This window comes from Bombina bombina, chromosome 2 (genome assembly GCF_027579735.1).
Source record: "Bombina bombina isolate aBomBom1 chromosome 2, aBomBom1.pri, whole genome shotgun sequence".
Lineage (NCBI taxonomy): Eukaryota > Metazoa > Chordata > Amphibia > Anura > Bombinatoridae > Bombina > Bombina bombina.
The window spans coordinates 1,142,295,820-1,142,318,543 of NC_069500.1; the positions used below are offsets into that span (position 1 = coordinate 1,142,295,820).

Here is a 22,724-nt window from a genome sequence, read left to right on the forward strand (position 1 = left end):
TTTCCGTGCTTGTGCATGATTTCCCCATAGACATCAATGGGGAGAGCCGGCTGAAAAAAAGCCTAACACCTGCAAAAAAGCAGCGTAAAGCTCCCATTGTTTCATATGGGGAAACAAAATTTATGTTTACACCTAACAACCTAACATGAACCCCGGGTCTAAACACCCCTAATCTTAAACTTATTAACTCCTAATCTGCCACCCCCGACATTGCCGATATCTACATTATATTTATTAACCCCCTAATCTGCCGCCCCCGACATCGCCGACACCTACATTATACTTATTAACCCCTAATCTGCTGCCCCCAACATCAACGACACCTACATTATATTTATTAACCCCTAATCTCCCGCCCCCAATGTTGCCGCAACCTACCTACTGTACACTTATTAACCCCTAATCTTCCGCTCCCAACGTCGCCGCCACTATAATAAACATATTAACCCCTAAACCGCCGTACTCCCGCATCACAAACACTAGTTAAATATTATTAACCCCTAATCTGCTGCCCCTAACATCGCCGCCACCTTTCTACATTTATTAACCCCTAATCTGCCACCCCCAACGTCGCCCCCACTATACAAAATTTATTAACCCCTAAACCTAAGTCTAACCCTAACACCCCCTAATTTAAATATAATTAAAATAAATCTAAATAAACCTACTATCAATTAAATCAATTATCTAAATTAAATACAATTACCTAAATTACAAAAAAAACTCACTAAATTACACAAAATAAAAAAGAAATTTTCAGATATTTAAACTAATTATACCTAATCTAATAGCCCTATCAAAATAAAAAAGCCCCCCCCCCAAAATAAAAAACAACCCTAGCCTAAACTAAACTACCAATAGCCCTTAAAAGGGCCTTTTGCGGGGCATTGCCCCAAAGAAATCAGCTCTTTTACCTGTAAAAAAAAAATACAAACACCCCCCAACAGTAAAACCCACCACCCACACAACCAACCTCCCAAATAAAATCCTAACTAAAAAAACCTAAGCTCCCCATTGCCCTGAAAAGGGCATTTGGATGGGCATTGCCCTTAAAAGGGCATTTAGCTCTTTTCCGCCCAAAAGCCCTAATCAAAAAATAAAGCCCACCCAATAAACCCTAAAAAAAGCCTAACACTAACCCCCGAAGATCCACTTACAGTTTTTGAAGACCCGACATCCATCCTCAAGAAGCTTCAGAAGTCCATCGAAGCGGCCAAAGTCTTCATCCAAGCCCGCAGAAGTCTTCATCCAGACGGCATCTTCTATCTTCATCCGGCGTGGAGCAGCTCCATCTTCAAGACATCCGACTCAGAGCATCCTCTTCAATTGAAGTCTTCTTTCAGAATGAAGGTTCCTTTAAGTGACGTCATCCAAGATGGCGTCCCTTGAATTCCGATTGGCTGATAGAATTCTATCAGCCAATTGGAATTAAAGGTGAAAAAATCCTATTGGCTGATGCAATCAGCCAATAGGATTGAGCTTGCACTCTATTGGCTGATTGGAACAGCCAATAGAATGCAAGCTCAATCCTATTGGCTGATTGGATCAGCCAATAGGATTGAAGCTCAATCCTATTTGATTCGATTGAAGAGGATGCTCCGCGCTGGATGTCTTGAAAATGGAGCCGCTCCGCGCCGGATGGATGAAGACATAAGATGCTATCTGGATGAAGACTTCGTTGAGCATGGATGTCCAGTCTTCAAAACTGTAAGTGGATCTTCGGGGGTTAGTGTTAGGTTTTTTTAAGGGTTTATTGGGTGGGGTTTTTTTTTAGATTAGGGTTTGGGCACTTGAAAAAGAGCTAAATGCCCTTTTAAGGGCAATGATCACCCAAATGCCCTTTTCAGGGCAATGGGGAGCTTAGGTTTTTTTAGTTAGGATTTTATATGGGGGTTGGTTGGTTGGGTGGTGGGTTTTACTGTTGGGGGTTGTTTGTATTTTTTTTACAGGTAAAAGAGCTGATTTCTTTGGGGCAATGCCCAGCAAAAGGCCCTTTTAAGGGCTATTGGTAGTTTAGTTTAGGCTAGGGTTTTTTTATTTGGGGGGGGGGGGTTATTTTGATAGGGCTATTAGATTAGGTGTAATTAGTTTAAATATCTGATAATTTCTTTTTTTATTTTGTGTAATATCTTTCTTATAGTGTGGCGATGTTGGGGTGCAGGGGAATAGGGGTTAATAACTTTATTATAGTGGCGGCGATATCAAGAGCAGCAGATTAGGGGTTAATAGATTTATTTCGGTGGCAGCGATGTCAGGGGCGGTAGATTAGGGGTTAATAACATTATATAGGTGTTGGTGATGTCGGGGACAGCAGATTAGGGGTGTTTAAATGTGGGGTTTATGTTAGGGTGTTAGGTTTAAACTTAACTTTTTTTTCCCCATAGACATCAATGGGGCTGCGTTACGGAGCTTTTCATTCAGCGATCTCAGGTGTTAGTTTTTTTTCTAACACTTTCTCCACATTGAAGTCTATGGGGAAAGCGTGCACGAGCACGTCAAAGCAGTGCTTGGATTTTGTGCTGTATGGAGCTCATCGCAACCATATCGCACGCACAAGGTGGCTTTTCCAAAATTGGTAATGGCAGCGCTATGGAGAGTGAAATAACGCAATTTTTGTTGCGTTTGTTTCGCACCCTCTATAGCGCAAAACTTGTAATCTAGGTGTTACTTTCTTATTGCAAGTATCTAGTGTTGCGTTTAAAAAATTCTCAGCAAGATTACGAGTTTTGCGTTATGGCCCATAACGCTGCTTTTTCCCTAAAGCTGCTATTACGAATCTTGTCGGTATAGGTGTACCGCACACCTTTTAGCCTGTCACGCTACGTCAGTACCGCACTTTAAAAAAAGTCCTTTTTCAATTGGACTCCCATAGCGCCGGTATTACGAGTTTGCCTGGGAAGCCAAAAAGTGAGCGGTGCACTCTATAACCACAAGATCCGTACCGCCATCTAAAGTCAGTAGTTATGAGTTTTACGTTAGAAAGCTGTACCATAAAACTCATAACTAAACTGTCACAAAGTACACTAAACACCCATAAACTACCTATTAACCCCTAAACTGAGACCCTCCTGCATCGCAAACACTATATAATAAATTTATTAACCCCTAATATGCCGCTCCGGACATTGCCACCACTATTAAAATGTATTAACCCCTATTCCGCTGCTCCCCGACATTGTAGCCACTATAATAAAGTTATTAACCCCTAAATCGCCACCCTCCCGCATCGCAAACACTATTTAAATATAATTAACCCCTAATCTGCCATCCGCCTACACCATCGCTATAATAAACCTATTAATCTCTTAACCGCAAGTCCCCCACAACGAGATATACTAAAATAAACTATTAACCGTTAAACCGAAAGCCCCCACAACAAAATATACTAAATTAAACAATTAACCCCTAACTTTATATTAAAATTACAATTTCCCTATCTTAAATTAAATTAAAACTTACCTGTCAAATTAAATAAATTAATTTTAAACTAACAATTAAACTATTATAATTATTAAACTAAAATTAAACTACCAGTTAAATTAAACTATAAACTACATATTAAAAAAATGGTATCACTATTACAAAAAGTATCTAATTACCAAAAAAATAAAATAACTAAATTACAAAAAAGAACCCCACTAAATTACGAAAAATAAGAAACAAATTATCAAAAATAAAAAAATTACACCTAATCTAATTGCCCTATCAAAATAAAAAAGCCCCCCAAAATAAAAAAAAAACTCTAGTTTACATTAAACTGTCAATGGCCCTTAAAAGGGCCTTTTGTGGGGCATTGCCCCAAAGAAATCAACTCTTTTACCTGTAAAAAAATTACAAACACAGTAAAACCCACCACCCCCACACCCAACGTTTGTGCAGAAGAATGGACAATGCCGAAATCTGACCCTTTAGAGTACTGACTGACAAACCTTTCTCTAGACCTTCCTGAAGAAAAGCCAAAATTTGAGGAACTTTAACTTTGTTCCAAGAGAACCCCTTAGAATCACACCAATAATGGTATTTATGAAATACCCTATGGTAAATCTTACGAGTAGCAGGTTTATGAGCCTGAAGCATAGAATATATGACTTTCTCAGAAAAACCACGTCTAGCCAAAACTAGGTGTTCAATCTCCAAGCAGTCAGCTTCAGAGAATCTAGATTTGGATAAAGGAAAGGGTCCTGAATTAGAAGGTCTTTCCTCAGAGGCAACCTCCACGGTGGAAGAGATGACATCCTTATCAGGTCTGCGAACCAGATCTTGCAAGGCCATGCAAGAGCTATTAGGATCACAGACCCTCTCCTGTTTGACACGAGTGATGACTCGTGGAAGAAGAGCAAATGGAGGAAATATGTATGCTAGATTAAAGATCCAAGGAACCGCCAGAGCGTCTATCAAAATGGCTTGAAGATCCCTTGACCTTGAACCGTACCTTGGAAGTTTGGCATTTTGATGCCGAGTTCCTCCCTGGTGATTGAAGTAGGCCACTGAAGTAATATTGTCCGACTGAAATCTGATAAACCGGAGCAAGGCTAATTGAGGCCAAACTGTGAAAGCATTGAAGATCGCTCTCAACTCCAAAATGTTTATAGGAAGAGAAGACTCTTCCTGAGTCCACAGACCCTGTACCTTTAATGAGCCCCAAACTGCTCCCCAGCCTAAAAGACTGGCATCCGTGAAAACAATCATCTAGGAAGGACTCTGGGAACATGTGCCCCAGGACAGATGATCCTGAGACATCCACCACAAGAGAGAGTCTCTTGTTAGAGGATCCAGATCTATCCTCTGCAAAAGATTTGAATGGTCTCCATTCCATTGTCTGAGCATGCATAGTTACAAAGGTCTCAGATGGAACCAAGCAAAAGGAATGATGTCAATAGAAGCTACCATCAGACCAATCACCTCCATGTATTGAGCTACTTATGGATGAATCACAGACTGGAGAGAAAGGCATGAAGCAAGAAGTTTTGATTTTCTGACGTCCGTCAGAAAAACCTTCATTGACAGAGAATCTATAATTGTTCTCAAGAAACATACCCTTGTATCTGGAACAAGGGAACTCTTCCCCAGATTCACTTTCCACCCGTTGGAACGTAGAATAGATAACAACATTTCTGTATGAGATTTTGCTAGATAAAAAGATGGCGCCTGAACCAAGATGTCATCCAAATAAGGTGCCACAGCTATGCCTTGAGACCTGACCATTGCCAAAAGAGCCCCCAGAACCTTTGTGAAAATTCTGGGAGCCGTAGCAAGGCTAAATGGAAGGGTAACAAGCTGGAAATGTTTGTTTAGGAAGGCAAACCTCAGATACTGGTAATGATCCCTGTGAATGGGGACATGAAGATACGCATCCTTCAGATCTATAGTCGTCATTAATTGACCCTCTTAAACCAAAGGAAGAATGGACCGAATGGTTTCCATTTTGAAGGATGGAACCCTGAGAAATTGGTTTAAACACTTTAGGTCCAAATGGGACGGAAAGTGCCCTCCTTTTTGGGAACTACAAAACGATTTGAATAGAATCCTAGACCCTGTTCCTCTAGAGGGACTGGAACAATCACTCCCAGGGATGATAGGTCCTTTACGCAATTTAAGAAGGCCTCTCTCTTTTTTTGGTTTGCAGATAACCTTGACAGGTGGAATCTACCCCTTGGAGGACACGTTTAGAATCCTTTTCTGTAATCGTAAGATACTATGTCTACGGCCCAAGGATCCAGAACATCTCATATCCAGGCCTGCCAAAAAGAAGAAATCCGGCCCCCCACTTGATCCGTTAAAGGATTGGGGGCAACCCCTTCATGTTGATTTGGAATCAGTGGAAGACTTCTTGGTTTGCTTCCCCCTATTACAAGGCTGACCGGACCTCCAAGAGGACTTTGATTGATCCTATTTGGAAGAGAAAAGAGGAAGACTTTTGTTCCTTAAAGTTACAAAAGGAATGGAAATTAGAACTCTGATAACGCTTAGGTCTATTCTTCTTATCCTGAGGAAGGAAAGAACACTTTCCACCTGTAATGTCAGAAATAATCTCAGCCAGACCTGGACCAAACAAGGTTTTGCCCTTATAAGGCAAAGATAAAAGCTAAGCCTTGGATGTAGCATCTGCAGACCAAGATTTTAACCGCAGAGCTCTGCGAGCTAATACAGTAAAACCAGACATCATAGCACCCAATCTAAGAAATTATTGGCATCACAAATAAAATTATTAGCTAATTTGAGAGCTTTGATACGATCTTGGATCTCCTCTATAGTAGTCTCTTCCTGGATAAGATTAGATAAATGATCACACCAATAAGATGCAGCCCCTGCAACTGTAGCAATACTAACATATTGCCACTGCAAACCCTGATGAATATACATTTTCTTTAAAAAAAAGTCTCAAGCTTCTTATCCATAGGATCTTTGAAAGAACCACTATCAATAGGAATAGTAGTTATTTTAGTCAAAGTAGAGATAACCCCCTCTACCTTAGGTACTGTGCGCCATGAGTCACGAATAGCATCAGCAACAGGGAACATCTTCTAAAAACAGGGGACGGAGAAAAAGGAATCCCCAGCTTATTCCATTCCTGAGTGATGATATCAGCCAAACAGTTTGGAACTGGAAATACTTCCATGGATGCAGGTACATCATAAACCCTATTAAGTTTACTAGACCTCTTTGAATTCTCTTCAACAGATAAATCAGCTTCATCCAGAGTAGTAAGAACTTGCTTTAAAAGCACTCTGAGGTGTTCTATCTTAAATCTGAAATAATCTCCTCTGAATCTGTAGCATATTTTATTACAGTATCAGAATCTGATAACTCACCCTCAGAAGCCTCTGAGGATTTATCAGATAACTGGAAAAGACTGACTAACACAGCCTTAGCTGAGTCAGAACTCTTACCTACATTAATTTACTTGGATTTCCTCTTACCAGAAACCGGAAATGCTGATAAAGCTGCAGACACAGCAGATGATATTTGTGCAGCAAAATCCATAGGTAAACACCCCCAGAAGGAGGCTGAGAGGAACCACAGGGCACTTCATGTGAAATAGAATGGGACATTTGAGGAGGTAACTGAGGCACGGCCTGGACAGCATTATCCTGAAAGACAAGTTCAGGATACATTTTATCTTTAGAGTGTAAAGTCTTATCTAAACATGTGGAACAAAATTGCATAGGAGGCATAATCAGAGCATCTAAACAAAGTAAGCATTTAACTAAGGTAGCTGCAACATCTTGTTCAGTGTCCATAGTAGCAAAAAGTATTTGAAAATGTTCACAGAATAAACAAATGATACAATAGAAGTACAACACCCCACTGCAGAATGAGATCAGAAGTAAAAAAACGCTACCTCTATATCCTCAGACTGACTGAGGTACTCACCACACCGAAACCAGGAGCTCCCAATAGCAACCAGATTGAAAAGAAACTAGATAACTCCGACATCCAGTTGACAGGATAATAAATACCATAAGCAGCAGCTCCAAGCAGCATGCCACTCCGCTGCTCAGGACGCTGTTAAAACCAAAGTGGAAGAGCGGAGAAACACGTGATCGCAACATCACCGGCTCCAAAGACGCAAAACAAGAGCCAAATTTAAAAACAAAAACTGCCACACAAATTCAAAATAAAACCCCACAAAATCAGAGAAAATATAACCCTGAGACATCCAGCCTTACTCAGACTCAAAATATAGGTCTAAAAATTAACCCCTAAAGATTATTCTCTAGTTGTCCTTTATTTATATTTTATAACATAAAATACACTTAGATGCCCTAAGACAGCCCAAACTTAAATTCCTATACCCAGGAAATGAAGTGAGAGCAATAAAAAAGATTCACAGAGGATAAACCTCTAAAGTGCTGCCCTCAATACCTAGGAGGCAAAAGTACATACCTGTGGATCCGGCTGCAGGGCAGGAACAGCTTCTAAGGTGTGACTGATACACCAACATCTGTCAGGGACCTGTAGAAAAAGAAAAAACAGAGTAACCAACTCTGGTTTTTTATCAAAGGGGTAGCATAAGTGTTAGAAATAAGACATGGACCACCTCGTCACCTTCTAACTGCTAAAGCCACCATTACTCCTACCAAGGAGATTGACATGGACATAGCATAGCCCAAAATCCTTGCTTGCAGGGAAAAGTACCCATTAAAGGATAAATATCTTCAGACACCTTCTTCACCATCCTTCCGTGATCAAGGCAAAGAGAATGACTGAGTGTTATGGGTAAGGGAAGTGATACTTAACAGCTTTGCTGGGGTGCTCTTTGCTGCCTTCTGCTGGTTAGGAGAGAATATCCCACTAGTAATTGGAATGAATTGTGGAAAGAAATACATTTTACAAAACTAAGATATATATTAAATATTGATTACAAAATTGTAGTGTATATCCAAGCAATCGAAAATTGATTAATTTAGACAAAAGTAATTGTGGTAACCAAAAAAAATAGAACTATATATTTGCTTAATATGATTCTCTATGTCTTTACTCATGAATCACTAAAAAGAATATGCGATCGGGTTTGCGCGCGAGTAGGTGTTTTTCCCCCCATATTTTTCTCCATTGACTTCTAAGAGGCAATAGGTTATCGAACGCGTGCAATATTCTAAATTTGGCTTTTTGCACCTGTCAGGTTAGCACGTGAGCGAAAACAGTTTACTTCTAGTGCAGTTAACGCTCAAGCGGGAGCATTAATTAATGCTCCAGTTGTAATCTGGCCCATAATACAAGCCCAACCTGATGGCACAAAAAGCTTACTTCTAGCACAGTTAACGCTCGAGCAGGAGTGTTAATTAGTGCTCCACTTGTAATCTGGCCCTTAATTAGCTGTAAAAACATATACGGTATATACCGGCACTATAATCCTAGTTTACTAATTAGGATCTTAAAAGTAAGGTGCAACCCACTTCCATAAACTATGAGTCAAAACAAAAAAGGGGAATAGTTTATGCACAACTCCTTTATAATAAAATATAACTTTTATTAATAAAATTAAAATGCTTGTTAGCATGAGGGACTAAAACATTAGTACCCTGTATATAAAAAGGGAAGCAAAATGTTAAAAACAACACACCAGTTCCCCAAAAAAGGAGCACAGGATCAGATTTTAAACAAAAATCCTCTTGATACAATCAGCAAATAAGTTGTGGTGCCTGATTTAAGGTGCTCTATTTGCAGGGTTGTTAAATTTGTTTCTCCTTATTCCAAATATCTAATAACATCTTGTGTATTTTGACTGTGCCATTTTGAATGTAGTGGTATCTCTCTAACTGGAGGAGTAGGACTACTTGATTTACCCAATCCCTTATGGATGGAACTGTAGGGAATTTCCAGTGTCTAGGGATTAAGATTTTTGCACTATTAATGATTGTGAGCAGCTTTATTTTTTAATTTAGGAAGGCTCGCAAATAGCAAAATCTTAGGGTCTCTGGGTACTATGGTTTCTAGGGTATTGTATATGTAGGTTATTGTGTCTGACCAGAATTTTTAGAGCATGGGATGATCCCACCAAATCTGTTGTATGGTACCCTCCACTGAGCAGCCCCTTCAGCATTTGCCCGTACTTAAAGGGTAGATTGATTTTAGTCTGATTGGGGTCAGATACCGTCTTGTTAAGAACTTGTAGTTGAAATAATTTGGTAACGAAGAATATAGTATTACAGGTTTTTAAAGTTAATTGCGTGTTTAGCTCCCTTCCCCAATTTTTACTATATTTAGGGAGGTGTTTTTTTGTCCAGTATCTGGAGCAATTTGTAAAGAATAGATATTAAATGTGTTGGAGACTGTTTCATTGTGCATAATTTTTCAAAATCTGTTGTCTGTCTAAGTAGCAAATTTTTATGCCTGTGGGAAGTAACATAATGGTTTATCTGTGCATATGTCAACCAGGTAAGTGATGTGTCCAGGTCTGAAGTTAGTATGTCTATATATATCTTTAATTTGTGTTGATGAGTTAGTTGGAGAAGTGTACTTTTCTCAATTTGTTCACCTGTATGCGAATACACGTTTGGTATATTCAGGGGCAGGGCTGGTTTGTCTTTGTATGGTGTCACTGGCGATGCCTGTGTGGATATGTGCGAGGATGTATGAATGACGTTTGTATGTAATATGGATCTATCAATTTGAATCCAGTGTTTCTTTGGGTTGTTTGCACAATACTCCACATTGTGTCGCCTTTGCAACACAATGGCCTCTCTATAGAGGGATAGATTTGGTACACCTAGGCCCCCTTTTTCTTGAAAAGCTGGCATATGCATGCCTATCCCAGTTCCTTACATTAAACTCCCTCTTTGACCCACTGCAGTCTGGATTTTGCCCCATCACTCCACAGAGACAGCAATCGTTAAGGTTACCAATAACCTACTTACGGCAAAATCCAAAGGCCACTTTTCTCTGCTTATCCTCCTTGACCTGTCTGCAGCCTTTGATACTCTTGACCACCCTCTTTTGCTCCAAACCCTCCAATCCTTCAGCATTTGTGACACAGCCCTCTCATGGTTCTCTTCCTACCTGTCTAACTGTACCTTTAGTGTAGCCTTCTCTGGGGCTTCCTATGCACCGTCACCACTTTCTGTTGGGGTACCACAAGGCTCTGTCCTCGGTCCCCTTCTCTTCTCTATCTACACATCATCATTAGGTTCCTTAATAAAGTCACATGGGTTTCAATATCATTTGTATGCCGACGACACCCAAATCTACCTCTCTGTACCAGACCTAGCTCCTTCCTTGCTAACCTGTGTCACTAACTGTCTTTCTCACATCTCTTCCTGGATGTCCTCTCACTACCTCAAGCTAAATCTCTCCAAAACTGAGCTCCTTTATTTTCCCTCCTTCTTCTAAAATCTCCACCCCCCATCTCTCTATAACTGTGGACAACTCCATCATTGTCCCTACCCTGCATGCCCGATTATCTTGGGGGTCACATTTGACTCAGATATTTATTTCACTCCTCACATTCAGTCCTTGGCTAAATCCTGCTGCTTCCACCTTAAAAACATCTCTAAACTTAGACATTTCCTTACACAAGACACAACTAAGATTTTAATCCACTCTCTCATCCTTTTCCGCCTTGACTACTGCAACTCCGTACTCTCTGGTCTCCCTAGCTGCCGCCTAGCTTCTTTACAGTCCATAATGAATGCCTCTGTCAGGCTCATCTTCCTTACACATCGCTCTTCATCTGCTGCCCAACCCTTCACTGGCTTCCTCTTGCCTCCAGGATTAAACACAAAATTCTGACTCTGACATACAAGGCCCTAAACTGCACTGCTCCCCCCTATATCTCAGACCTTGTCTCCAGATACTCTCCCTCCTGTCCCCTTCGCTCGACTGATGGCCTCTTATTCTCCTCCTCTCTTGTTACCTCCTCACATTCAGATGTACATGACTTCTCCAGACTGGCTCCCATCTTGTGGAATTTGCTGCCTCGCTCCACAAGAATCTCCCCTAGTTTTGAAAACTTCAAGCGCTCCCTAAAGACTCTACTGTTCAGGGATGCATACAACCTACACTAACCTTTCCTAATACCAGTACCTCTCCTCCATTACTATCGGACATGAACCCCCTTAGCATGTAAGCCTAAGAGCCCAACTGTTTGCAGATCACCTTCATAAGAGCTGACTGCAACAGTGTGACTCTCGGCAGGGCCCTCTACCCATTTGATCCCTATAAATGTTACCTTGTATACCACCTATTTTTATAGCACTGTGGAATCTGATGGCACTCTACAAATAACTAATAATAATAATAATAATAATAATAAGTAAAATGTTTGTTTGTGGATCCTTTCCAAATAAATACCTCCACTGCATTTTGTAGCTTTAGCATATGGTCAAGTGGAAGGGGTATTGGGAGGGTCTACAATATGTAGAGGATTCAAGGGAGAACATTCATTTTTATCATGTTGATCCTGCCCAACCACGAAAGGCTTTTATTTTTCCAGTTAGAGAGGTTGCTTACAAGCAATCTCTCCAGATGTTTATAGTTAGCAGTAAATAATGTATCAGGGTCTGCTGAGAGATATAAACCCAAATATTTAATTTTATCTTTCTGGAGCTTGAGGGGGCAGCATGTCATTATCTGGAAGACCGTATCATTCGGTAGTGTTATGTTTAATATCTCGGATTTGATTACGTTCAACAGGAAGTTGGAGAATTTGCCATATCCATTAAAGATTTGTAGGGCTCGTGCTAGGGATGTTTTCGTGTTTCTAAGTTAATAAAACATCTACTGCGTACATCGCCAACTTATGTTCTGTGTTGTCTAAACTTCAAAGGGTTGTATATCAGCTTTAAAGAATATATATTACTTTAGGTAGTGATTAATAAAGAATGTACTGGATTGTATGTGACTCATGTAAATTGTGTGATTTGTGCTAACATATTGGTTTTATTAAATAATGGCACCAAAGTTGTAACCCTACAACAATTATTCCACAGTATGTTTATATTAAATTTTTAAACATATATTAAAGTTGCAATTAAAGCTGCAGTTGATTCATAGTAACACAGCTCTGTATGTTATATAGTACTTGTACAGAAATTGAAAACTTGTGCTGAGAATCAGTGGTGCTTTAAAGGGACATTAAACCCAAACATTTTCTTTCATGATTCAGACAGAGAATACAGTTTTAAACAACATTCCAATTTACTTATATTATCTAATTTGCCTCATGCTTTAGATATCCTTTGTTAAAGAAACAGCAATGCACATGAGTGAGCCAATCACATGAGGCATCTATGTGCAACCACCAACCAGAAGCTACTAAGCCTATCTAGATATACTTTTCAGGAAAGAATATCAAGAGAATTATGCAAATTAGATAATAGAAGTAAATTAGAAAGTTGTTTAAAATGGTATTCTCTATCTGAATCATGAAAGAAAAAATATGTGTTTAATTTCCCTTTAAGTATTTGTTGAATAATAGCAACACATATTTGTTGAAACATAACAACAGATATAGTTGTTCTTGCACAGTTTATGCTGTGTTCAGTTTTCAAAACCATATATTAAAGCAGCAATTGAGTTGTTATGGTGCAACTCTGTTAGATTTTGTGTAGCACATGTGCTGATGATGTCATTAGGGTTAGAAAACAGCAATATTATACTTGTTTTTTTAAATGTATGTCTCTTCATCAACTAACAAAAATATTGTTGTTGATTAGGTCTAACATATGTGTTAATTTGAACGTATCAGGAACCCATATCAGGGCTGCAGCTGAGGCTACAATTGGGTCACTACAAAAAATCATTGAAGTGGATGTAGCGTCTCTATAAACTGTATAGTAAAATTAGATCACAGTGAGATCTCTATTGCGTGTTTAAGTTTGATTGCTTCAGTTAATTTTAAATAATAACAGTGATGTAACAACTATAGGTGTATTTATTCATGTACCCATTAGTTGAGTAATAGCCACAATGTTGCAAATTATATCTGGCATGTATGTTTGCCTAAATTTATCAGAAGCAAATATTGAGACTGGAGCTGAAACTGCGGTTAAGTCGCTACTTGTGTCAGCTGGTTAGAAGCACATATTGAAGTTATAATTGAAACTGCAGTTAAATCATTATAAGTAGCTACAATAAAATAAATGTAGCCTCTCTGTGTGCTGTGCAGTACAGTTAAATTGTAATACAATCAATTGCTTCTTTATACTGATGCTGCAATGTTCGGTTCAGTTACCATCCCATAGGAGAAGAATATTTGATTTAATTATCAACTTACTAACCGCTAGATTTAGAGTTCTGCGTTAGCCGTCAAAACCAGCGTTAGGGGCTCCTAACGCTGGTTTTGGCCGCCCGCTGGTATTTAGAGTCAGTCAGGAAAGGGTCTAACGCTCACTTTGCAGCCACGACTTTTCCAAACCGCAGATCCCCCTACACCATTTGCGTATCCTATCTTTTCAATGTGATGTTTCTAACGCTGGTATTTAGAGTCTTGGCTGAAGTGAGCGTTAGAACTCTAACGACAAAACTCCAGCCGCAGCAAAAAGCCAGGAGTTAAGAGCTTTCTGGGCTAACGCCAGTTCATAAAGCTCTTAACTACTGTGCTCTAAAGTACACTATCACCCATAAACTACCTATGTACCCCTAAACTGAGGCCCCCCACATCGCCGCCAATCTATTAATTTGTTTTAACCCCTAATCTGCCGACCGAACACCGCCGCAACCTACGTTATCCCTATGTACCCCTAATCTGCTTCCCCTAACACCGCCAACCCCTATATTATATTTATTAACCCCTAATCTGCCGCCCCCAACGTCGCCGCCACCTACCTACAATTATTAACCCCTAATATGCCGACCGGACCTCACCGCTACTCTAATAAATGTATTAACCCCTAAAGCTAAGTCTAACCCTAACACTAACACCACCCTAAGTTAAATATAATTTTTATGTAACGAAATAAATTAACTCTACACTATCAATAAATTAATTACATACAAATACCTACAAATAAATATAATTAAATAAACTAACTAAAGTACAAAAAATAAAAAAAGAACTAAGTTACAGAAAATAAAAAAATAATTTACAAACATTAGAAAAATATTACAACAATTTTAAGCTAATTACACCTACTCTAAGCCCCCTAATAAAATAACAAAGCCCCCCAAAATAAAAAAATGCCCTACCCTATTCTAAAATACAAATAGAAAAGCTCTTTTACCTTACCAGCCCTTAAAATGGCCTTTTGCGGGGCATGCCCCAAAGAATTCAGCTCTTTTGCCTGTAAAAAAAAAACATACAATACCCCCCAACATTACAACCCATCACCCACATACCCCTAATCTAACCCAAACCCCGCCCCCTTAAATAAACCTAACACTAATCCCCTGAAGATCTCCCTACCTTATCTTCACCACGCCGGGTATCACCGATCCGTCCAGAGGAGGCTCCGAAGTCTTCATCCAAGCCCAAGCGGGGGCTGAAGAGGTCCATCATTGGGCTGAAGAGGTCCATCATCGGGCTGAAGAGGTCCATCCTCGGGCTGAAGAGGTCCATCATCGGGCTGAAGTCTTCTATCAAGCGGCATCTTCAATCTTCTTTCTTCCAGATCCATCTTCATCCCGCTGACGCGGAACATCCATCCTGGCCGACGACTTCCCGACGAATGACGGTTCCTTTAAATGACGTCATCCAAGATGGCGTCCCTCAAATTCCGATTGGCTGATAGGATTCTATCAGCCAATCGGAATTAAGGTAGGAAAATTCTGATTGGCTGATGGAATCAGCCAATCAGATTCAAGTTCAATCCGATTGGCTGATCCAATCAGCCAATCAGATTGAGCTCGCATTCTATTGGCTGTTTTGATCAGCCAATAGAATGCAAGCTCAATCTGATTGGCTGATTGGATCAGCCAATCGGATTGAACTTGAATCTGATTGGCTGATTCCATCAGCCAATCAGAATTTTCCTACCTTAATTCCGATTGGCTGATAGAATCCTATCAGCCAATCAGAATTCGAGGGACGCCATCTTGGATGATGTCATTTAAAGGAACCGTCATTCGTTGGGAAGTCGTAGGCCAGGATGGATGTTCCGCGTCGGCGGGATGAAGATGGATCCGGAAGAAAGAAGATTGAAGATGCCGCTTGATAGAAGACTTCAGCCGGATGATGGATCTCTTCAGCCCCCGCTTGGATCAAGACTTCAGCCGGATGATGGACCTCTTCAGCCGGATGATGGACCACTTCAGCCGGATGATGGACCTCTTCAGCCCGATGATGGACCTCTTCAGCCCAATGATGGATCTCTTCAGCCCCCGCTTGGACTTGGATGAAGACTTCGGAGCCTCCTCTGGATGGATCGGTGATACCCGGCGTGGTGAAGATAAGGTAGGGAGATCTTCAGGGGCTTAGTGTTAGGTTTATTTAAGGGGGGTTTGGGTTAGATTAGGGGTATGTGGGTGGTGGGTTGTAATGTTGGGGGGGGGTATTGTATGTTTTTTTTTACAGGCAAAAGAGCTGAATTCTTTGGGGCATGCCCAGCAAAAGGCCCTTTTAAGGGCTGGTAAGGTAAAAGAGCTTTTCTATTTGTATTTTAGAATAGGGTAGGGTATTTTTTTATTTTGGGGGGCTTTGTTATTTTATTAGGGGGCTTAGAGTAGGTGTAATTAGCTTAAAATTGTTGTAATATTTTTCTAATGTTTGTAAATTATTTTTTTATTTTCTGTAACTTAGTTCTTTTTTTATTTTTTGTACTTTAGTTAGTTTATTTAATTGTATTTATTTGTAGGTATTTGTATGTAATTAATTTATTAATAGTGTAGTGTTAGGTTTAATTGTAGCTAATTGTAGGTATTTTATTTAATTAATTTATTGATAGTGTAGTGTTAGGTTTAATTGTAACTTAGGTTAGGATTTATTTTACAGGTAATTTTGTAATTATTTTAACTAGGTAGCTATTAAATAGTAAATAACTATTTAATAGCTATTGTACCTGGTTAAAATAAATACAAAGTTGCCTGTAAAATAAATATTAATCCTAAAATAGCTACAATATAATTATAATTTATATTGTAGCTATATTAGGGTTTATTTTACAGGTAAGTATTTAGCTTTAAATTGGAATAATTTATTTAATAATATTTAATTTATTTCGTTAGATAAAAATTATATTTAATTTAGGGGGGTGTTAGGGTTAGGGTTAGACTTAGCTTTAGGGGTTAATAAATTTAATAGAGTAGCGGTGAGGTCCGGTCGGCAGATTTTGGGTTAATACTATTTATTATAGGGTTATTGAGGCGGGAGTGAGGCGATTAGGGGTTAATAACTTTATTATAGTAGCGGTGAGGTCCGGTCGGCAGATTAGGGGTTAATAATTGTAGGTAGGTAGCGGCAACGTTGGGGGGGCAGATTAGGGGTTAATAAATATAATATATGGGTCGGCGGTGTTAGGGGCAGCAGTTTAGGTGTACATAGGGATAACGTAGGTGGCGGCGGTGTACGGAGCGGCAGATTAGGGGTTAAAAAAATATGCAGGGGTCAGCGATAGCGGGGGCGGCAGATTTGGGTTAATAAGTGTAAGGTTAGGGGTGTTTAGACTCGGGGTACATGTTAGGATGTTAGGTGTTAGGTGCAGACTTAGGAAGTGTTTCCCCATAGGAAACAATGGGGCTGCGTTAGGAGCTGAACGCTGCTTTTTTGCAGGTGTTAGGTTTTTTTTCAGCTCAAACTGCCCCATTGTTTCCTATGGGGGAATCGTGCACGAGCACGTTTTTGAAGCTGGCTCTGTCCGTAAGCACCGCTGGTATTTAGAGTTGCAGTGGCGGTAAATTATGCTCTATGCTCCCTTTTTGGAGCCTAACGCAGCCCTTCTGTGAACTCTAAATACCAGCGGTATGTAAAAGGTGCGGGGAAAAAAAAGCATGCGTAGCTAACGCACCCCTTTGGCCGCAGAACTCTAAATCTAGTGGTCTGAGACCAATTTTATGTTTTACAGAGCTGCTTCTAATAGTTAGTGTTGCTCTGTTTCGTTCGGTACCCACTGTGATTAATATTATTTTGTTTTGTTCAGTTGCTACCATATAAAACAAGTTCCCATTTATTTAAATACCACCATATAAAGCGAATGTTTTAAACAGATATCGTAGTTAATGTTGCTCTGTTTGATTTAATAATTGCTGTATAACGCCAACATGTTAGACAGATATTTAGGTTGCCATTACTCTGTTTAGCTTAATAATCACCACTTAAACCAATCAGCCTTACATATACAACAGTCATATTTATATTAAGTCTCAAAGTCAATATTGTGGCTTGTTAAAAAGGGGAAGTTCCCATCAACTCCTAACAGGTCCCTAAAATGTTTTGCCGTCTAACACAGCTTTTTTAAAGGGTATCGCAAGTATAGTCACAAGCGTCTTTATTTATAATGTCTCCTTGCGTGACGCCGCCTCTTTTGGCATACGTCATTTAATGAACATATGCGGATGGGATTCTGGGTGTTGTAGTCCAATGTCATCGTGCTGCATTAACTTGCTGACTGTAGTCTCTTTCAATTGTGGTTCTCTACATTAATGATTTTGATCATAATTTGTTCTTCTAAATATCCATGACATGCATAACCGTTACTGGTCGTTAATAAATAGTGATGAAATATCTATGTATATCTTGTAATTATACTTTGCTTTAGAATCATTGTAATGTCAAGTAAAAGAATATATATGTTATACCTTCCTATGTATCAGTAATAAAAGAGATATGAGTATGTATATAAGATTAATGAAGTGTGATTATAATGCATTTTTATCGTTATTTATTGTATATATATAATTGATGAAATATAATTATAATGCAATATCATCTTTGTCATAACCGAAGATAAATATGCTATGAAAAATGCAAATGTGTATTATAATACTAAATAAATTATGAATTACAACATAACTGTGTTATGAGAATTATTATCGTGATGGTTGTGTAAAAATGTGTGATTCTTTAGTGTTGAGAATTCTGATATGGTGAATAGAACAAAAGTGTGGATGAAATATGCTGTTAGTGATTTTTAATGTTATCTAGTGGTTGGGTAAATGAGTTTTATTTATGAATAAATAAACGTTCATGATATGATGTTTCGTTATTTGATAGTGATTTGGAGTGTGAATGTATTCGATTGACTATGGGTTACATACTAACAAGAAAAGTGATGTGAATGAAGTAGTGTGAGTGTTGGAGGGAAATGTGCATGTGATGTGACGTGCAAAGAAACGTGATGAATACTTAGATATAGTTCTCATCATGTTTATTTTTTATAGAATTGTGCCATACTTAAAAATATGTTTGATATAATGTCAATTTGTGAAAATATTATATAATGAACTCATCTGAATTTCATGAATAGTCATATAATAGTTGAATTTATTAGATTACTCCCAGTTGATCTTTTGATTTGATACATATTAAAAGTATGTTTAATGTAATATGAATTTACAAAAATATAATAATGAACTAGTTTGAATTGATTGGATAGTTATATGATGATTTAAATTATTAGATTCCTATCAATTCATCCTTTAATTAATTTGATACATATATTACATTGATAAGTAATGTATTGAAAATTGCAGAAATTAATCGTATTTTTGTTAAAAAAATTAAATAATCATTGAGAATTTCAGGTGTATATTAATTCATCTATTGTGATACCTAATTTTTATGTTGAGTAGTTAAAATGTATATATACTGTAGAATTTTGCAATTCACAAAATTTCTATGTGCAAAATATTAATCAAAGAGTGTTAAAATATGTGAAACATGTAATACTTAAAATTTAATTCAAAGTGTTGTGGTTAAGCGTGCAATATATATTAATGGTTGTGTTTAGATTTTTGTTTTTATCACAAAAAGGGGGAGGGGGAGGGGGAGAGGGAATTTAGTTAAAAAATAAAAAAATTAAAAAAGTTTTTTTTTAAACTTGTTGATTGACCTTGTCAGTTCAATCTGGGTATAGCATATGTGATCTATGGCATTACAGGATTAATTGTGTTTACTGTATACATGACATTTTGATATTGTTCAACTTGTTATAGAAATGAACCATAATTGTTTTGTTCATTGAGTCCATATGGTTGGACTGAGTTTAACAAAACGATCCACCTGGTTTCAGTACGTAGTAGAGATTTCTCTAAATTTCTTCCTCTGATTCCTAAGTGTATTTTTTGTAATCCAAAGCACTTCAGTTCGGATTGTTTCGACTGGTGGTTATTTAAAAAATGTTTTGCAACCGCCGTTATTTTTTTGCCTTCTATTAGATCTTTTTCAGCATTTTTAATGTTTCTGAGATGTTCTTGAAGTCTTGTTCAAATTTTTCTTGTTGTCATACCAATATAGAATTTTTCACATTTGCATTTGAGGGCATAGATTACTCCTTCTGTGTGACAATCTATATATGTGTTAATTTTATGAGTTTTGTTAAATCTATATGTGATGGTATTGGTTTTAAGCATAAAGCTACATGTGCTACAAGTTCCACATTTAAATGAACCAGGTTTCAGAGCATTCTTACGGCTAGATTTGGAGTTCGGCGGTAGATGGGCTGTTAACGCCACGCGTGTTTTATGTCTAACGCACGTCAATGTTTGACTCCGGTATTTAGAGTTAAGATAAGACCATCTAACGATGCTCCTAACGCGTGTATGTCACACGCGTAATCCTGCCCGCGTTAGACAGTCTCCCATAGAGATCAATGGGAAAGCAAAAAAATTGCCTTTTTTAATCTAACACTCGATCTCGCGAGAATACGCACAGCTCGGTCATATGACGCATACCACATCATGCACAACAATAACACGCCGCAAATGTCACAACAACAATCACTCAACAAAGCACACAAGCATTACACATTCACAAGCGGGGGAAGTTTTAATACTATTTATACGGGGAATACGCATATACTTTAAGATGCGGAAAATCGCACAATAACAACAAGGATTAAAAAAGAGATACATACACTAGAAACAAAATCGCATTCAATATCATTATATATTATGAAAAACATACATATACAACACTTCACGAAGAACACACCATCGCAAATTCACATTTAATAAGAATACTTTTGGACAATGAAAGCTAAAACGAACACTATGACATCATCGCATTCTACACATTCCACAAATACCAACTCGAAATGAGCATGCGCAAATTCACACACCTAATACACATTGCAATAATATTAATTGCTAATAAAGCACACCTGAACACTAATTACAATGGAAATTGGGACATCATTAAACATTTACACAGGGTATATAAGCACCACACAAGCATGGCTTCTTTGACTGTGTTGCTGTTGGGTCTTTGGAGATTGGAGGTTTAAGAATAGAGAGTTAGCGAATTTTTGAGAGTGAGTTAGTGTTAGCGTGAGAGAGTCAGTTGGTAGTGTTAGCGTGAGAGAGTCAGTTGGTAGTGTTAGCGTGAGAGAGTGAGTGAGTTAGTGGGAGTTAGTGGGAGTGGGAGAGAGTCTGTTAGTGGGAGCGTGAGTGAGTTAGTGGGAGTTATTAGTGAGAGTTGTTAGTGGGAGCGTCAGTTAGTGGTAGTTAGTGAGCGTTAGTGGGAGTGTTTGTTAGTGAGAATTAGAAGTAGTGTGAGTTAGCGAGCGAGTGATTTATCTGTACACTTAACACATTTACACGCAAACACATTCAATACATACATACACTTATCAATAACACTACATACACTCCATACCCCCTACCCCCTCATACTACACTCCATACCCCATTCCTTGTAGTCCCATTCCCTTTCATCCCATTTACTCTTATCCCATACCCCATACCCATCCCATACCCATCCCCTAGTTACATTTAGTTTACATATCCTCCTTTTAGTCTTATTCTTTTCGTTTATTTAAATACTCCTTACCCTCTTTGTTTTTTTACATCCCTCACACTTTAAGCACCTTTTTTGTCTTTTTAGTTCTTTATTTTGAGCCCCTTTCATTTCATCACACTCACTTTTTGTTTGATTATTTGGGGTTTAGTTTAGGGAGGAGATGGAGGCCAGGCAGGGGACAGGTAGAGGGGGGAGTAGAGGGAGGGGGAGAGGAACAGGGCAGGAAGGGGGGCAGGAAGGGGGGCAGGAAGCGGGGGTGGAAGCGGTGGGTGGACCCAGCCACTTGGTTCAAGATGACCAAGTGGCTGGGCCCAGTGGCGGTCAGAGTAGGGCTTCACAGTCCGGGAAACAGAGGGCATCGTCACAGGGGAAGGCCAAGGCGACTAGGGAGGCGAGGTTTACGATGGAGGAGAAGGAGGCCCTCGTAGAGGCCTATATGGCCAGGCATAGGATGCTGCAGCACCAAAAGACCACCCCGACTGAGAAGAGGAGGCTCTGGAACGAGATTAGGAATGCAGTCAATGCAGTGGGTGGCCGGAACCGGGATATGGATTCTATCAAACATCGGTACCGGGACTGTAAACTTGAACTTAAAAAAAAGTTAAGCCTGGAGGCCCGACATGCCGCAGGGACCGGTGGCGGCCCTGCCCTTGAAATGGAGTACTGCCGATGGGAGGAAATGTTGCGGCCCAGCATCTCCGAGGTGGAAGTAGTCGGTATCGGAGGAATCGATACCGGGAACCTGCCACTCTCATCTGACGGTAAGCTCATTGAACAATAATTTCACATACGAATGTATTTCAATGGACACTATACGCAAACATTTACTGTCATGATTGAGGTAGCGAATACAATTTGACAAAACATTCAAATGTACTTAAATTACCTAATTAGATTCATTCTTGAGATATATTTTAATGAAGAAATAGCCATGCACACGGTGAAACAATCACAGGAGGCAGCTATATTCACCTAACAATCAGCATCTTAGAAGCATATTTATATATGCTTTTCAGCAAAGAATATCCAGAGAATGAAGCTAATTAGATAAGAAAAGTACATTCGAAAGTTGATACTAAATGTATGCTTCTAAATCATGAAAGATCAAACATTGGGTTTCATGTGTTAAGGATCAGATTAATGCTATTACGCTGTTTACACGCATTCTATTACTTTGCGGTTACATCAGTATCCAGGCTATAGGTTAGGTGTGCATTTAAACAGACTGAAAACAAACGCTAAAACATTCACATTGACCACAGATATCACAAACACGGTTTAGAAAAAGCGGAAATCGTATTGATTGTTTGTTAGATTTCAAAGTGGATTAATGATTCTGCATTTGTAATTGTATCGTAAGCAAAGTCATTTAAACCTTTATTTGCAAATATGC

The 22,724-nt window shown here is 38.9% G+C and overlaps 1 protein-coding gene across 1 annotated transcript in view; it reads right to left on the reverse strand.

Moving 5' to 3' along the window:
- LOC128647449 (probable ATP-dependent RNA helicase DDX60) overlaps positions 1–22,724 on the reverse strand; it is a 1,088,706-nt gene that overhangs the window by 364,397 nt on the left and 701,585 nt on the right. The window contains exons 24-26 of the mRNA XM_053700235.1: positions 7,888–7,956; positions 7,375–7,506; positions 6,895–7,091 (exon numbers count right to left, since the gene is read on the reverse strand). Coding sequence (XP_053556210.1) covers positions 6,895–7,091; positions 7,375–7,506; positions 7,888–7,956 — 398 coding nt within the window. The remainder of the gene's footprint in view (positions 1–6,894; positions 7,092–7,374; positions 7,507–7,887; positions 7,957–22,724) is intronic.